General features: G+C 37.7%; 1 protein-coding gene across 1 annotated transcript in view; it reads left to right on the top strand.

Moving 5' to 3' along the window:
• Window positions 1-19,202, top strand: part of DNAH14 (dynein axonemal heavy chain 14) — a 388,841-nt gene that overhangs the window by 284,356 nt on the left and 85,283 nt on the right. Inside the window, exons 59-64 of the mRNA XM_043922886.1 lie at window positions 57-182; window positions 2,623-2,717; window positions 4,010-4,169; window positions 11,723-11,854; window positions 12,211-12,306; window positions 18,850-18,990. Of these exons, the coding sequence (XP_043778821.1) occupies window positions 57-182; window positions 2,623-2,717; window positions 4,010-4,169; window positions 11,723-11,854; window positions 12,211-12,306; window positions 18,850-18,990 (750 nt within the window). The remainder of the gene's footprint in view (window positions 1-56; window positions 183-2,622; window positions 2,718-4,009; window positions 4,170-11,722; window positions 11,855-12,210; window positions 12,307-18,849; window positions 18,991-19,202) is intronic.

Below are 19,202 nucleotides of genomic sequence, written 5' to 3' on the forward strand. Positions count from 1 at the left end.
AAAAAGATATCATATCTCTTAAAACTTATTTTAAGAAGAGTTGTTTGGTTCATTAGGAGAAAGAAATCCTAATGGAAAAACTACAGAAAGATTCCCAAGTGGTTGAGAAAGTTCAGATGCTTGTTAAACAGGATGAAGAAATCATGGCAGAAGAAGTAAGAATCGTAGAAGAGTATGCTCAGGTAAAATTAAAATATGATCAATGAAAGTCACTTAGATATTTGCAAAATTGTTTCCTACCCCAAAATTTTAAAAGTCAGGCTAACTGCTCTTAAGTATATAGTACTCCAACTTTGCCTGTTTTTCATTTTTTTCCCAGAAAATATTTATATTAATACCTACTACATGCAGGTACTATTAAGTGAAGTGCAAAGACAAAGGGTCCCTTAGGAAAATAGATAGCCTGGTTCTTCTGGTTACAATGAAGAAAACTCATTCAACCCATATCAGAAATGCATGTGGCCTCCAAGAGGATCATATGAAGGATGGAAGGGTTGGTTGTGGTGGCCTCCTCATTTCCTCAGTGCTCAACAGGAAGCCCTGCAGTTTATTTGTGTCCAAGTGAAGGGATTTACTCATTATGTTATCCAGCTTGAAGTAAATTAACCCTTAAAATATGGACAGGTAGCTTGAAAAAATTTCTCAGAGAAACCTTGGATTGAAAATAATGTTAACACTGGACGTTCAAGTGAACAATGAGAAGAAGGCAGGCCGATACCTCTCATATCTCTGGTATGAACCATTTATTCTTCAGCCATGTTTTTAGTGATGATCTAATCAGATCTAACAAGGAGCCAAGCAAAATATTTTGAAATTATCAAAAAGGCTGTTAGAAATATCTATTCACATTCACTATTGTTTATAATAAACCTTGCCTAAATATTTATTGTGCTTTGAGATATTAGCTAATGATTGTAGCTTTTGTATTTAACATAAATAAATAATTTCCCCAACTTAGGTTTTAGCTAACATATATATATATATAATATATAATTATATATAATATATATAATAATAACACATATTATATATATATATATTTTTTAATAGATGGAGTTGCTCCATGAAAAACCTTTGCACATGGAAAATGTGAAACTCCACTCTCTGCCTTCTGTGACTTGGTGTGGCCATTGATCAGACCAGGGTTGAACATTTGGTCATCTGCTACACCAGACTGGTTCCTACTAGAATTCTGACTGGAGGGAACAGAGGGGAATTGGCCAGTTTAAAAAAACAGAATTATTCAGGCAATGAGAGATATGACACAAACCAAATAAACAGTCCCTAGAGCTGCTTTGTTTTCTGAAGATGATCTGATAAGAATTAAAAATTATAAAATAAGGCACCTTTGACATATATCTGTACAAGGAATCTGTAATTTCTCACTTCTTTCAATGAGACATTTTAAAACATCTTTCCAAATACAATAATTATTACCTGAAAGTCCATGATTAATTCTTGTTGAATAACTCTCATCAAAAAAGGGGGGGATGTATAGTAGGTTTAGAATAGTGTACATTGCATTATCAAATATATTCATGAAAGAATGAACTTCCATTTTGAGTAGGTGTCAATAAGGATCTACCATCTACTTACAATTTTACTCATCTTAATAAGTGGAAGGATTTTCTACAGACAAGATTCTGAAGCTGGGCACTATAAATACAAGTTATATTATAGTATGACCTCTGGCCCTTCACCTTAGTGTCACATCACCAGGAAAGTTGGAACAGTAGACAACAGAAGTATTTCTAGAAGTCATTCATATTTGTAATAGTGTGTAATAACTTAATTATACAGAGAAGTGACTCTAAGCAACATAAATATAATCCCCAAGTCAGCTTGTTAGCAAAATCCCAAAAATATCCACAGTCATTCCAGCACCACCTTTCTTGATAGAATACCCGACAAAGAGTCTGTCAAAAGTGTAAAGAGAAATTGATCTTATCTGACTGCAAATAGAATGTCTTACTTTTGCATGTCTTACAAAAAAGTATGACCCTGCACACATATTGGCAAAATTACTTTCAGGACCTTGGAAGGAGATCTGTGCAACTGAAGGGTCTCAAGCTTCATTAGTTTTACAGTAATTCTGTCTTTAAGTGGCATGCTCAGTCGCTTAGTTGTGTCCAACTCTTTGAGACCCATGGACTGTAGCCCACCAGGCTCTTCTGTCCATGGACTTCTCCAGGCAAGAATACTGGAGTGGGTTGCCATTTCCTCTTCTAGGGGATCTTCCTGACTCAAGGATCAAACTGGTGTCTCCTGCATTGGCAGATGGACTCTTTTACCATTGAGCCACCTAGAATTCCATCTTTAAGTGGACCACTCCCAAAAAGGCAGTGTGAAAATTACACTAAGTCTAACACAGAAGGCAGAAAACACTCAGTGTTTTCGCTTCTCACAGGTAACTTCTCATCAGAGATTGCAAAATACACTAACTTAGGACAGTAACACAGGTGTCTAACAGGGCGAGCATGTGTGTACATCCCCAAGTCATACAAAAGCATAACTTCTGTATGCATGGGCATTGTAAAAATGTCGAATTACATTTTCCAACTTAAAAATGTAAAAATTTTAAGTATGCAACTATATTCATTCATATGTATAACTTTATTGCAGAAAGCTGACAAAGAATTAAAAAGTGTACTGCCAGCTCTCGACAAGGCATTTGTGGCTCTTAATGCCCTGGATAAAGCTGATGTCTCTGAATTAAGGTGAGTAAGTTACTGACGTCTCTTTTGAGTTGCAAGAACTCAAAATAAAACAAAAATACATGGGAAAAGTTAAGTCTATATCCCATTTTTAGAATAAGCCATTTTACCTGTCGTGGGCTCTGGTATCAAGCTTCCCGGGTTGAAATTCTGGCACTGCTGCTTTCTAGTATACAGTTTTTCTGTATTTCAACGTCCCTTCTATGCAGCTGGGGTGACAACAAATATTGAAAGGATTGGATGAGCTGAAACATGTAAAATGTTTAGAATAGTCCGGCATAAGGCAAGTGCTCAAAAAAGATTAATGCTAACTGGTTTCCTCTGATTAAGCAGGCCCTTTCCCCTGCCCTTGTGCTAAAGCTAAAGAAAACTAACCTAATGCTTGAATTCCTTGCATATGCCTTGTTTTTATTTATTTATTTATTGGTTTGTTTTTTAAAGATTATCTCTGTTATGTTGCTAATGTACCTTTCACTTCACTTCAAAATGCCAGACAAATGACATGCCTTCTGATATGATCTTCGTTGCTATTCTTAGGACATGCAGCAGAGACACAGTTTAGTCCATTCTCTTTCCCACCTGCTATTTCCACAACTGAAGGGATTTAGCACACACATACACATGTCAGCTGATTCGGAGGTAGCTAAGAGGCAACTTCCAATGTTCCAATAGTTACATCATTAATAACTTAGGAGACAAATTCCCATCTACCCTCCCTCTCTCAACTCTATATTATCTGTGATCTTTATAGTAGGAATTTTAGATCAGGATGAAGAATAATCAGAGGATGTGTTTAAAGGGAGCTGCACCTTAACAGCACCCTTCAAATTACAGGAATAGGGTTGACTTTCTTTTTTTTTTTTTTTACTATTAGTTAACAAGTACTTTCTTTAATCAGTTCACTTGACTTTCAACTACCCCACACACACACGCACATATAGTGTTTCTGTCAAGTGGCTATCAGTAAACCAATACTGGGATGAAAGAGGAGAGTTCCTTCTTTTAAAGAACGCTGCAGCAAATACTTTTGTAATGAAAATAATTAACATCTAACTTGTATGTTCTACATAGCTAAGTGTTATTCATTTCATCTTTATAAAGCAAAGATACCCACATACTAAAGATACTCAAATTTTTGAAGATATCCAATAATGAAATAGCTATATATTGGCAAATAGTTCTTCTTACCAAAATACTTGTTAAAAAAAATCTGTGTGTATTATCTTTTGAGAGAGTTTATAAGGTATCTTTGATTTCAGTTATGAAGTTGATTAGATTTTAACCATTTATTACAGAGTATATACACGGCCTCCTTACCTTGTACTGACTGTCATGAATGCAGTTTGTATTCTTCTGCAAAAGAAACCTAACTGGACTACAGCAAAGTTACTTCTTTCAGAAACTGGTTTCCTAAAAAAATTGATTAACATTGACAAGGACAACATACCTGAGAAGGTACAAGTTCATCTCTAATTAATGCATAATTGATACATTCCATACTTATAATCTGCAAGCCAAATGGAAGTATTAACACTGGAGTCTTGCATTAGAATCGGAAGACAATGGTGAGGGTAAAAGATCAGAGAGCAAGCTGTATATGCAAACGTAAATGGTTTTCTGGAAGTGACAAGATAAAGCAGTATGTCACCAAAATCAGAAAAATGTTGTGTCTCAGGATCTCTTTATATAATGAGAATAGGAGAGGTCAATAGTGGGGGAAATTTTTTTCTGGATGGATTGTATAACCCAATGAAAGTACAAGGTGTGGATAAAGGTGTCTGAGATTTTTTAATTTATATATAATTGGCATACAACATTATATTAGTTTTAGTTGTACAGCATACTGATTTGACATTTGTATACATTGCAAAATAATCACCAAAGATTGCAGATAATCACCACAGAAAATCTAGTTAATATCCATCACCATGCATAGTTACAAACATTTTTTCTTGTGATGAGGACTTTCAAGATTCACTCTTAGAAACTTTTAGATATACAGGATTAGTAATATAGTCATCATGCTGTACATTATATCCCCAGGAATTATTTATTTTATAACTAGAAGTTTGTACCTTTCGACCATCTCCACTCATTTTCACCATCCCTAGCTCCCCACCCCTAGTAATCACCAATCTGCTTTCTGTATCTATGAGTTCATTTTGGTTTTTGTTTTCTTTTTTTTAGGTTCTATACATACATGAGATCATATGATATCTATCTTTCTCTGTCTGACTTATTTCAATCAGCATAGTGCTCTCAAGACCCGTTCTAGTTATCAAAAATGGAAGAATTTCCTTCTTTTTTATGGCTGAGTAATAGTCCATCGTGTGTGTGTTTTTTTTCACATTTTCTTTGTGCATTCATCCATTAATGAACCCTTCAGCTGCCTCCATGTGTTGGCTATTGTAAATAATGCTGCAGTTAACTTGAGGGTGAATATATCTTTCTGAGTTAGTGTTTTTGTTTCCTTCAGATAAATACCCAGAAGTTAACTTGCTAGATCTTTTGGCAGTTCTATTTTAATTGTTGAAGAGACCTCATACTGTTTTCTATAGTGATTCACCAATTTACATTTCTACTAACAGTGCACAAGTATTCCACTTTTTCACCCACAATTGTTATTTGTGGTCTTTTGATAATAACCATTTTAACAGTGATAGCTCATTGTAGTTGTTTGTTTTTCCCTGATTATTAATGATGTTAAACACCTTTGCATGTACCTGTTACCTATCTGTATGTCTTCTTTGGAAAAACGTCTATTCAGATCCTTTGCCCATTTTTTAATCAGATTGGTGTTTTTGCTGTTGGATTAGACGAATTATTTATTTGGGATACGTGTGAGTGTGTGCCCCTACTTAGTCGTTCAATCATATCCAACCCTTTGCGAATCTATGGACTGGAGCCCACCAGGCTCCTCTGTCCCTGGAGTTTTCCAGGCAAGAATACTGGAGTAAGTTGCCATTTCCTGCTCCAGAGGATTTTCTCAGGGATCGAACCTGAATGAGTGAGTGAGTGAAGTCGCTCAGTCCTGTCCGACTCTGCTTCCCCATGTACTGCGGTAGGTAGGAGCCTACCAGGCTCCTCAGTCCATGGAATTTCCCAGGCAAGAGTACTGGAGTGGGTTGCCATTTCCTTCTCCAGGGGATCTTCCCGGCCCAGGGATTGAATCTGGATCTCCGGCTTGTACGCAGACGCTTTACCGACTGAGCCACCAGGGAAGCCCCAGACCTTCTGAGAGCCAGTGTTTAAGGAGTCACTGCTTTTGCAACCTAAGTGGAAAAGCTCTGGCCCCCAGGCCAGCAGACGAGTTCTGTGGATCATGGCCCACACTGGTCCCGGGGAAAGCCAGAAGCTTCGTGGGAAATGGAAGAGGGAGGTCCCGCTGAGGCAAGGAGCCGGCCGAGTGCCGAGGGGAGAACTGGCAGTGAAGGAAGGAAGGAGGCCCGGCGCCCCTGGGATTGAGCTCGGACCTTCGCTCCTGGTCTGCGGCTACACAGGAGGACTTGGGGCACCAGCCAGATGCCTGGAAAGCAACAGCAGCCTCGGGTGTGAAATGGTCCAAACTAGAAAGTGCAGAGCTGAGGGGGACCACTCCCAGCCCCTCCACCAGGGTCCACACCTGGGGCTCAGGCGAGTCCCAGGACACGACCTGCGCCGAGGGGGCGCGGCGGTCAGGACGGGCCCCACAGCCTACGCGGTGCCAGCAGGCCTCTTCTGCTCGTTGCTTCACGGAGGGCAGCGTCGCCATCTCACTTCCAGGCCTCCAGATGGTACTTCCAGGCAGGCGGATTCTTTACCTCTGCACCACGTGGGAAGCCCCATTTATTTTGAATGTTAACCTTTTACTGCATATATGGTTTGCAAATATTTTCTCCCATTTTCTAGATTGCTTTTCCTTTTCACTGATGGTTTCTTTTGCTGTGCAACTTTCTAATTTGAGTTCATCGCACTTATTTTTGCTATTATTGCCTTGCTTTTGGTGTCAAATCAAAAATCAAAAATCATCAAGATCAATGTCAAGTAGCTTACAGCCTGTGTTTTCTTCCAGGAGTTTTATGATTTTGGGTCTCATGTTCAAGTCTTTAATTAATTTTGAGTTAATTTCTGTATGTAAGATAGTGGTTCAGTTTCATTCTTTTGCATGTAGCTGTTCAGTTTTCCCAACACCACTTGTTAAAGAGACTGTCCTTTCACCTATGTATATTTTTGGCTCCCTTATTTAAATTAATAGACCATATACACTTGTGTTCATTTCTGGGCTCTCTATTCTGTTCCATTGATCTTTGTGTCTGTTTTTATGCCAATACAACATTGTTTGGTTTACCACAGTTCTGTAATATAGGTGGAAAACAGAAATCCAGATGCCTCCCTCTTTGTTTTTTCTCAAGGTTCCTTTGTCTATTCAGGGTCTTTTATGGTTCCATACAAATTTTAGGATTATTTATTCTATTTCTGTGAAAAATGCCATTGGAATTTTGGTAAGTATTGTTTTGAATCTGTAGCTTGCTTTGGGTAGTAAGAGCATTTTAACAATGTTAATTTTTTCAATCTATAAGCACAAACGATCTCTCCATTTATTGTATCTGCTATAATTTCCTTCATCAATGTCTTTAGTTTTCAGTATCAGATATTCCACTTCTTTAGTTAAATATGTTTTTAGATATTTTATTCTTTTTGATGCAGTTGTAAATGGGATTTTCTACATTAGAAATTTTAAATTTCTCTTTATGAGAGTTTATTGTTTATGTATAGAAATGCAACTGATTTTACATACTAATTTTGTCTACTGCAACTTTATGGAATTTGTTAGTTCTAGCACTTTTTTGGTAGAAACTTTAAGGTATTCTACATTTAATATTATGTCATCTGGAAATAGTGACAGTTTTATGTCTTCTTTTTCAATTTAGGTACCTTTTTTTTGCCTACTCGCTATGGCTAGAACTTCCAACACTGTGTTGAATAAAAGTGGCAAGAGTGAGCATCCTTATCTTGTTTCTCATCTTATTTTCTTGTTGTTTCTCATCTTATAAAAACAAATTTCAGTTCTTCCTCATTGAGTATGATGTTAGCTATGGCTTTGTCACATATGACCTTTATTATGTTGAGCTATATTCCTTCTAAAACCAATTTGTTGAGCATCTTTCTCATAAATCAAAATTGAATTTTGTCAAATGCTTCTTCTGCATCCATTGAGATGATCATATGATTTTTACCCTTCATTTTGTTAATATGGTGTACCACACTGATTGATTTGTGGATGCTGAACCATCCTTGAATCCATCCCTGGAATAAACCCCACTTGATTATGGTTTATGATCCTTTTAATATGTTGTTGAATTAATTTGCTTATATTTTGTGGATTTTTGTGTCTATGTTCATCAGAGATAATTTTCTTTTCTTGTAGTATCCTGTCTGGTTTTAGTATCAGGGTAATGCTAGCCTGATTAAAAAAACAAAAATGAGTTTGAAAGTGTTCCCTCTTCTTCTATCTTTTGGAAGAATTTGAGAAGGATTGGTATCAACTCCTCTACATATGTTTGGTAGAATTCACCAGTGAAGCCAACTGGTGCTGGACTTTTGCTTGTTGGGAGGTTTTTATTTATTGATGGTGGCTCAGATGGTAAAGAATTTACTTGCAATGTGGGAGACCTGGGTTCAATGTCTGGGTTGGGAAGGTCCCCTGGAGGAGGGCAACCTACTCCAGTATTCTGGAGAATTCCATGGACAGAGAAGCCTGGCAGGCTATAGTCCATGGGGTCACAAAAAGTCAGACATGACTGAGCGACTTTCACTTTCACTTCAATCTTTTTACTAGTAACCAGTCTGCTCAGATTTCCTGATTCTTCATGATTCAGTCTTGATAGGTTGAATATTTCTAGGAATTTATCCATTTCTTTTAGGTTGTCCAGTTTGCTGATATATGATTTTTCACAGTGGTCTGTTATGATTTTTTATATTTCTGTGGTATCAGTTGCAACATCTCAATTTTCATTTCTGATTTTACTGATTTGAGTGTTCTTTCTCCTTTTTCTTAGTCTAGCTACAGATTTTTCAAGTTTTTTTTTCTTTAAAAAAAAAAACAGATTTTAATCCTATTGAGTTTTTTCCTGTTGATTTTTTAGTAACCATTTATTTCTGCACTGATCTTTCCTTCCTTCTATCCTTTGTGCTTCATTTGTTCTTCTTTTTGTCATTCCAAGAGGTGTGTTAAATTTAGAAGCCTACCCCTCTGACTGAAGTTTTGATATAAGCAAATAGCCTCTTTCACTGGAAACCTTGGCAATTTCAGTCAGTCCTCTGTGTTGGGCCCTGGGATGGGTGAGTCCCCATGGACCTTTTAAGGGATATTTCTCAGATTGCTATAACCTTTTGAGTCTCATGGATACAACCCTGTTGACTTTTAAAGCTATGTGTATAGTGGAATTTTTTTCTCAGGTGCAGGTCCTGAAGTTGGGTTGTCGGATGTGGGTTTCATACCCTTCAGTTCTCAGGAGAAGCTCAGGGTTGTGAGTTCCCTGCCAACTGTGAGACCCCACACCATGGCGAGGTTGTGTCTCAGCCTCTCCTACCTGTTACAGTGTGGGGTCTTATCTCTTTCATCCAAGTATAGGAGTCAGAGAAGACAATGGCACCCCACTCCAGTACTCCTGCCTGGAAAATCCCATGGACGGAGGAGCCTGGTAGGCTGCAGTCCATGGGATCGCAAGAGTCAGATATGACTGAGCGACTTCACTTTCACTTTTCACTTTTATGCATTGGAGAAGGAAATGGCAACCCACTCCAGTGTTCTTGCCTGGAGAATCCCAGGGAAGGGGTCGCACAGAGTCGGACACGACTGAAGTGACTTAGCAGCAGTAGCAGGTAGTTTTTGGCTTTCTTCCAGAGATTATTGCTCCCTACGTGTAGGTGGCGCTAGTGGTAAAGAACCCACGTGCCAGTGCCGGAGACAAAAGAGATACAGGTTCGATCCCTAGATCAGGAAGATCTCCTGGAGGAGGGCATGGCAACCCACTCCAGTATTCTTGCCTAGAGAATCCTGTGGACAGAGGAGCCTGGTGGGCTGCTGTCCATGGGGTCGCCCAGAGTCAGCAACGACTGAAGTGAGTGAAGCAACTTAGCATGCATGCGTGTATAGCTGTAGATTCAGTGTGGCCATGAGAGGGAGGGAGTTCAGAATCCTCCTATGTCACTACCTTGAACCAGCTCTCTGAGATTTTTTTTCATTCATGTAACAAATGTTCATATAACAACATGTACCAAACACTGTTCTGAGTACTTTACAAATATTGATTTATGTGTGAGAAGATGAGGGTTAGATTAGAGCACAGAAAAAAAATTTTAATAAGGTAGTCTGGACACCTAGTAAAGGGTTTCACTGGAGCAGATTTAATTCTGAAGAATGTAGGTTTACTGTAGGACTGCAAGAAGGATGACAGGAGGACCGAAGTCCTGAGCAAGCGGTGGAGTGCAGGGCACCACTAGAGTGGGAGGCCTTGTAGAGCCCTTACCCAGAGAAGTACTCCATCTATACCTTGATTTCCAATTTCCAGTCTCCAGAACTGTGAGAGAATAAATTGTTGTTGTTTTAAGTCACCCAGTTTGTGGTAATTTGTTACAATGGCCACGGGAAACTAATACAGATTTTGGTACTACTTGGTGATTGCGGCTGCAACAATATTACCTAAAAATATAGAAGTAGCTTTGGATGTGTAGATGCTGGAATAATATCTGAACAGGGACATTACATAGGAGCCAAGCTGAGAGCTAAGTTCAGGGACAAACTGAAAGGTTTATATACATATGAATGGCACTGTCACAGCTGAAGGGGTGAATACTCATTAATTAATTCAATAAATATTTATGGATTATTTTCCATGTAAGAGACATTGTGAGACATTACAATAGTTTATAAGACCAACTTATTGATGTTATGAAGCTTACATTGTAACAGGGAAAACAGACATTAAATAGCTAACAACACAATTAATTAGTTAAAATAATAATCTGTGCTATTAGGAAGTATAGAGTAGTACCTGAACAAGGTGAATTTTTTTAGCAGAATATGTGTTGCTACCCATACCACTCATGAATTAATGCAACAACTCTTCACTCTCTGAAGCATTCTTAGCAAAAACGATTCAGTATGGTTATGCTTAAATAGATACTTTTATACTGTTATACTTTTGAGGTATACTTATAGCTTATCTATAGAAAAAAAAAAGTATAGCTTATCTAAAGAAATGATTAAAAGCCTAACAGCATTTTAAATAATAAGAAGAACACAAGTAATCATTGAGAATGGACCACATTCCATCTGAATTATTCAGCAAAATGGTCCTGTCCTTCCAGGCAAGAAAGGAAATGCCTGGTTAGAAAGGATGGGACAAGGAGTATCAGTCTGAGAAAGATTTCCTTCTGATTATTTCTCCCCAAAGTATAGGAGAAATACTATATCGCTAACTCTAAACTAGGTTGTGCCATTTAGGTGAGGTGGATCCATAGACCTGTGACAGGTCTAACTAAGCTATAGAACAGTGTCCTCAGTGAGCCCCAGCATGCGCCAGGCCACACCACCGTCATTGACCAGACAGACCTTTGTATAGGACTGTGCCCTGCCAAATGCTTCTTATGGAATAGAAATTGAGGGTGGTTTTCCAGGTGACCACACATAAGGTACACAAGAAGAAGACTTCAGACCTCCTTATACACCACATTCCACAAAACTAGAGAAAGGTAACTTGTTTTATTTTCATTTTAAAACGGAGTTCTTAAAAAAAAACTATAATATAGCTACTGTAACAATAACAGCAACAAGTAGAGGCTTTCCCCCTCTTCTTTAAAAGATTAGTGACACTAGAGCCAGTTTGTATCCAGGCATGTCTTACATTCTACTTTTGAAGAATAGTTGAGTATTTTTATTGAAACAAAATTTCTTTCTAGTGTAGATTGGGGAAAATTTCAGATCAATAATATTTCTCATATAATACATGAACTGTTCTCTCTAGGCTTTCATAAAACTGAAGAAGATTTTAGTCTTACCTGATTTCAACCCAAACAAGATTGCTCTAGTTTCTGTTGCTTGTTGCTCTATGTGCCAGTGGGTTATAGCTTTGAATAACTACCATGAAGCACAGAAGGTATGCTTTTTCCTCTTAAATACCTGTAACAATTTGTTAGTGATACGTCATTGTCCCAGAAAAGCATTTAATGCTCAAATGAACTTCTGTGGAAAGAATGCTTAATGAAAAACACTTTAACAACCATATTATGTTTACTCTCAGACATCAAATTCTCCTGTCATGTTCTTTAATTTATGACAACTATGCTATTGTTTTATTTGTTTTAATGTTTCTCCATATTAAACTAGTTATTTCCCTTTGTACACTATTCTAAGAAAGCTTAAGAGTTGACATATGTGTCTTTTAATCTTAAGTGGTATTTTTAACAGTGAACTTGAATTTAAGCACTTAAATTTTGTGACATTCTGTTTAAGCTGTTGGGCCCTAAACAAATCCAAGTGGCTGAAGCTCAAAATGTCCTAAAAATTGCACAACAAAGGTTGGATGAAAAACAAAGAGGTTTACAGCTGGTAAGAAATTTCTTTACTTGTTACATTCTCAAAGTCTTTATGAACTAGACAAAAACATCAGGAAAGAGTCATTATCTCAACCGACTTTATCAGTTTAATGTAAAATAAAGACAATAATACAGGTAGTGAAAAGATTAATTGTGATTAATTAAATAATATAAATACTATAGGGCTTTCCAGGTGTTGTTGTTTAGTCACTAAGCTGTGTCTGTTTCTTTGCTACCCCATGGACTGCAACATGGCAGCCTCCTCAGTCTTTCACTGTCTCCTAGAGTTCGCTCAAATTCATATCCATTGAGTTGTTGATGCTATCTAACCATCTCATTTTCTGCCACCTCCTTCTCCTTTCGCTTTCTATCTTCCCCAGAATCAGGGTCTTTTCCAGTGAGTCAGCTCTCCGCGTCAAATAGGCAAAGTATTGGAGCTTCAGCTTCAGCATCAGTCCTTCCAATGAGTATTCAAGGTTTATTTCCTTTAGGATTGACTGGTTTGATCTCCTTGCAGTCCAAGGGACTCTCAAGAGTCTTCTCCAGCACTACAATTCCAAAGCATCAATTCTTTGGCACTCAGCCTTCTTTATGGTCCAACTATCACATCTGTACATGACTACTAGAAAAACCATAGTATTGACTATACACACCTTGGTCAGCAAAGTGATATCTCTGGTTTTTAATAAGCTTTGTCAAATAAAGTTTGTCATACTTACCTTCCAAAGAGCAAAGTGTCTTTTAATTTCATGGCTGCAGTCATTGTCCACAGTGATTTTGGAGCCCAAAAAAATAAAATCTGTCACTGTTTCCACTTTGTCCTCTTCTATTTGCCATGAAATGATGGGACCAGTTGCACAATCTTAGTTTTTTGAATGTTGAGAGTTTTTTTTTTTTGCTTTTATTATATTTTATTATTATTATTGGTATTATATTTCAGTTATTCTGGGAGGTATGTAGTGATATCATATTTGGTTTTAATTTGCATTTCCCTGATGCCTCATGATACTGAACGTCTTTTCATGTGCTTACTTATCATTTAAATTGTTCTACCAACAATCTTGTTAAGAGTACTAAAAGACATGCTGCTAGCTGGTTCAAAAAGGTTTTCCAAACCACATATCTGACAAAGGACCCCTCACTACAATATATAAAAAAACTTTCAAATTCAACAGTAAATAAACACTCTAGTTAGAACATGGACACAAAGCGTGAATAGACATTTCACAAAAGAAGGAATTTAAATGAATGTTGAGTTTTAAGCCAGCTTTTTCACTCTCCTCTTTCATCCTCGTCAAGAAGCTCTTTAGTTCCTCTTCACTTTCTTGCCATTAGAGTTTTATCATTAGCATATCTGAGGTTGTTGGTATTTCTCCCAGCAATTTTAATTCCAGCTTGTGATTCATCCAGCCCAGCGTTTCACATTATGTGTTCTGAATATAAGTTAAATAAACAGGGTAACAATATACAGCCTTGTAGTACTCCTTTCCCAGTTTTGAACAAGTTCTTTGTCTGGTTCTAACTGTTGCTTCTTGGCCTGCATACAAGTTTCTCAGGAGACAGATAAGGTGGTCTAATACTCCCATCTCTTTAAGAATTTTCCACAGTTTGTTGTGATACACAGTCAAAGGCTTTAGCGTTGTCAATGAAGCAGTACATGTTTTTCTGAAATTCCTTTGCTTTCTCCATAATCCAGTGGATGTTGGCAATTTGATCTCTGGTTCCTCTGCCTTTTCTAGACCCAGGTTATTCACCTGAAAGTTCTTGATTCATGCACTGTTGAACCCTAGCTTAAAGGATTTTGAGCATAACCTTTTTAGCATGTGAAATGAGCACAGTTGTACAGTAGTTTGAACATTCTTTGGCATTGCCCTTCTTTGGGACTGGAATGAAAACTGACCTTTTCCAGTCCTGTGGCCACTGCTGAGTTTTCCAAATTTGCTGGCACATCGAGTGAAGCACTTTAACTGCATCATCTTTTAGGATTTGAAATAGCTCAGCTGGAATTCCATCACCTCCACTAGCTTTGTTTGTAGTAATGCTTCCTAAAGCCCACTTGACCTCACACTCCAGGATATCCAACTCTAGGTGAGTGACCACACCATCATGGTTATCTGGATTATTAAGACATTTTTTGTATAGTTCTGTGTATTTTGCCACCTCTTCTTAATCTCCTCTGCTTCTGTTAGGTTCTTATCATTTCTGTCCTGTATCTTGCACATCCATGCATGAAATATTCCCTTGATAGTTCTAATTTTTTTGATGAGATCTCTAGTCTTTCCCATTCTATTGTTTTCCTTTATTTGTTTTCACTGTTCCTTTAAGAAGGCCTTCTTATCTCTCCTTGTTTTCCCAGGTGGTACAGTAGTGAAGAATCCACCTGCCAATGCAAGAGACGCTGGCTGGACCTCTGAGTTAGGATGATCCCCTGGAGTAGGAAATGGCAACCCACTCCAGTATTCTTGCCTGGAAAATCCCATGGATAGCAGAGCCTGGTGGGCTACAGTCCATGGCATCACAAAGATTTAGACACAACATAAATCAGAAATGAATCTTCAGATACCAAGATTGTAAGAAAGCTTATCAAGGAAGATGGCAGTTTTTAAAAAAAGTTCAGTATCAAGGATTCATTCATTTAACTACCACAATGTACATTTTCATTGATAATATATCTATCTTTCCAGGAAGATTTTCCAGGATGTGAAATGAAATGGTTACACACCATGTTTGCATAAATGACAGATAAACTCTTAAGGCAAATGAGAGTAAGAATTTGTCTCAATACTGAATTAATTGTCTTTCAGGTTGAAGAACATCTTCAACTGAGCAACTGAGCACACACACACATAAATACTAATGCACAGGTCTTAGTGCCTGACACCTAATAACACACTCAGTAATGCTAACTAATGTTACATCACTAATATATTAATTCACCATTTATTCCAGGACATCTTTATAACTTTAGTTTACTGAAGACTTAATATCAATCTATGTTTTTTAAAAAACTGTTTAGCCTGTTTCTATTAATTACTTTGTTGCTGTGTAAAATCATGGTTATTATTTTTAATGGGCTTCCCAGGTGGCTCAATGGTAAAGAATCTGCCCACCAGTGCAGGAGACTTAAGAGATATGGGTTTGATCCCTGGGTGGGGAAGATCCCCTGGAGAAGGAAATGGCAACACACTTCAGTATTCTTGCCTGAAAAATCCCATGGACAGAAGAAGAGCCTGACAGGCTACAGTCCATGGGTTGCAAAGAAGTCAGACACGACTTAGCGACTAAGCACAAGCACATTCCTTTGATGTCTCAATTTTAAATTAAATAAGAGTATCATAATGAAAACTAAAACTAGAATTGAGATCATTAATCCCTCTCCCCTACATAGCTCACATACCTTTTGAGAATGGGTAAGGCAATATACTTCAGAGACAGCAATCTAATAGGCACATTCTGCCCATTGACATCTTTATTTGGACTATGTAAGTCTTTTCCTACATTTTGATGTAGTTACCAACATTTTAATCTGAAAATTTCATTTAAAATCTACATTCTCTTGAAAATTCAGGAAATCTGACAGCCTGAGCTAGCATTCTTACGTGGCCACCATAAACCCCTGAATTCACTTCAAGGATTTATATTACCTACCTGGTCCCATAGATATTTCTTGCAAGCTTAAGAGATATAAAAAGTATTGGACATTTTTAAGGGAAATTAGCAACAAAGTTGAACTGAATTTATTTTATGTTGCTGTGTAGTTTTATTGTACTTATGCTTGGTATTTTCAATTTTGATATTTGTTCAGTTTTCCTGATGTCCATGATTTTGTGTGTGTGTCTTAGTATTTTCACTCATCTATTCAACAAATGTTTGTTTACAGTATTGCTCACTTGTTTTTTCTATTATTGCATGGTATAAGACAGAAAAATAAACTGCAAATTCTTGTCAGAATTTTATTCACTAATACTCCACATTCCCTTCCAGGACTACAGGCTTCATGAGAAGTTTCTAATATTTTAACTCACTGAATGCAAACAAGCATATTTTAAATGTATATTTTTACATGTGTGTGCTCAGTTGCTCAGTCGTGTCTGAGTCTTTGTGGCCCCATGGACTGTACACCACCAGGCTCCTCTGTCCACAGGATTCTCCAGGCAAGAATACTGGAGTGGTTGCCACTTCCTACTCCAGGGGATCTTCCCAACCCAGGGATTGAACCGGAGTCTCCCATCTCCTGCATTGGCAGGTGGCTTCTTTACCACTAGCACCACCTGGGAAGCCCCATTTTTACACTTAATATTTTAAAATTGAGTGTAATAGTTAACTCCATTGGTTTTAAACTCTTTGTTGAGATTTTATGCTTACTCAACCACGCACTGTCTCCCATTTTATAAACAGGTTTTTTGTTCACATGGGTCCTAGTATTAAAAAAAAAATCTGAAAAATCTCTGAAACTTTGGGGAAAAGAAATAATATCAGAACCTATTATATTTCACTGTGTTACCTTGGAGGCACACAGTGACTGTCTGTCATATAATAGAAATTTCACGTGTTTAATTTAATTGATAAGCCCTCCGTCTAGTCAAGGCTATGATTTATCCAGTGGTCATGTATGAATGTGAGAGTTGGACTATAAAGAAAGCTGAGTGCCGAAGAATTGATGCTTTTGAACAGTGGTATTGGGGAAGACTCTTGAGAGTCCCTTGAACTGCAAAGAGATCCAACCAGTCCATCCTAAAGGAGATCAGTCCTGGGTGTTCATTGGAAGGACTGATGTTGAAGCTGAGACTCAATACTTTGGCCACCTCATGCGAAGAGTTGACTCATTGGAAAAGACCCTGATGCTAGGAGGGATTGGGGGCAGGAGGAGAAGGGGACGACAGAGGATGAGATGGCTGGATGGCATCACTGACGTGATCAACAGGAGTTTGAGTAAACTCCAGGAGTTGCTGATGGACAGGGAGGCCTGGCATGCTGTGATTCATGGGGTCGCAAAGTCGGACACGACTGAGTGACTGAACTGAACTGAACTGACTAACTGACACTTTAATATTTAAAAAACTCACTAGATCATAAGTAACAAAGAAAGAGTTTTCTGAGTAATCTAAACAGAAAGTATAAGCAAGAAGACAAAGCAACATAATATATGAAAGAGCAAACAACTGAATAATTATTATGGGTGTAAGAGGACTAAGAAATAAATCATGAGAATAAGCATGTCAAAAGTCACTAATGTGTATATTTTTGTGAAAATTAGGTATTTTCACCAGGATAACATCTTAGAAATCAGAGGAGAAATTACAGATCACTAAGTATTCAGTAGGCACAATTTTGTATATACAATTACATGTACATATCATATTGAAGTCTTCACACTAAACCCTGTCTTCAGAGATTTTGAGGACATGAAAAAAGAATAATAAGACTGTAAGACCACAGCCCAAGAGATAATATCTGCCAATGTATAATTCCTTCAAAAAATGACTTTTGTAACCAGTATAGATCCGTGTGGACTTGTCAAGCTAAGACTTTATGACAGCTGGAAGTTGATAAGAATTTTAAAGAATGCCTAAGATTTATATCCATTTAAGGGAGGAGTCCAGGCACAAGGGAAGAATATGAGACAAATCCCAGAGGCAAGAAAATTTAGGAAATGTTTAGAAAATATGTAATAAGCCAATCTGGTTGTACTGTAATATTGAAAAGGAGATGGATTTGGGAAGGAATATTGGGATTAGGTTGTGGGTGTTTTTGTTGGCAGGGTCGAAACACTGGACTCTCTCCTTAGGCAATCTTTTCTATAAGAATTCACCAAATGTCTTTGAGCAAGGATAATCAAGATAAGTGGTAATTTAAGAAAACAGTTTCATCAAATAATCATGAAAATATGTTTTCTACTTAACAGCCTGTGCTTAGTTGCTCAGTCGTGTCCAGCTCTTTGCGACCCCATGGACTGTAGCCCTCTAGGCTCCTCTGTCCATGGGATTCTCCAGGCAAGATTCTCCAGGCAACCCACTGGAGTGGGTTGCCATGCCCTCCTCCAAGGGATCTTCTCAACCCAGGGATCGAACCCAGGTCTCCTCCATTGCAGGCGTATTCTTTACCATCTGAGCCATCAAGGAAGCCCCTACTTACAGCCTAGGGATAATTTAATAGTTGCTTCATCCCACCAGTCCAACTTCAAAAACTCATTAGTTTCTAGTCATCAGAGTATCTGGCATGAAAAATGTTCAATCGGTTCCTTAAAAGAAGAAAACTAGATGTGATAAAAAATTTTCTGTGTGAAAAATAAATCAGAAATGAATCTTCAGATACCAAGATCATAAGAAAGCTTATCAAGGAAGATGGCAGTTTTTTAAAAAAGTTCAGTATCAAGGATTCATTCATTTAATTACTGCAATGTACATTTTCATTGATAATATATCTATCTTTCCAGAAAGATTTTCCAGGATGTGAAATGAAATGGTTACACACCATGTTTGCATAAATGACAGATAAACTCTTAAGGCAAATGAGAGTAAGAATGTGTCTCAATACTGAATTAATTGTCTTTCAGGTTGAAGAACATCTTCAGTTTTTGCAAGAAGCCTACAAAGAGATTGTTGCTGAAAAAGAACTATTAGCACATCGAAGAAAACTGGCCACCAAGCGCTTACAGTGTGCATCTATCTTACTAACTGCCTTGGAAGATGAGAAGGCAGGACTTCCCTTGGTTTTATATCTCCTTCGTTAATTTCTACTAGGCTTGACAAACCCAAGATGCTGCTTTCACTGAAGGCTATATCATACTGTATAAAACTATTCTACTATCAGTTTCCCTTTTAAGATCAGTAGACAGTTCTATAACGGCAGGTTGCATGGGAGTAAAGGATACCAGGTGGCACAGGAGTAAAGAATTCACCTGCAAAC

Source organism: Cervus elaphus, chromosome 14 (genome assembly GCF_910594005.1).
Source record: "Cervus elaphus chromosome 14, mCerEla1.1, whole genome shotgun sequence".
NCBI lineage: Eukaryota > Metazoa > Chordata > Mammalia > Artiodactyla > Cervidae > Cervus > Cervus elaphus.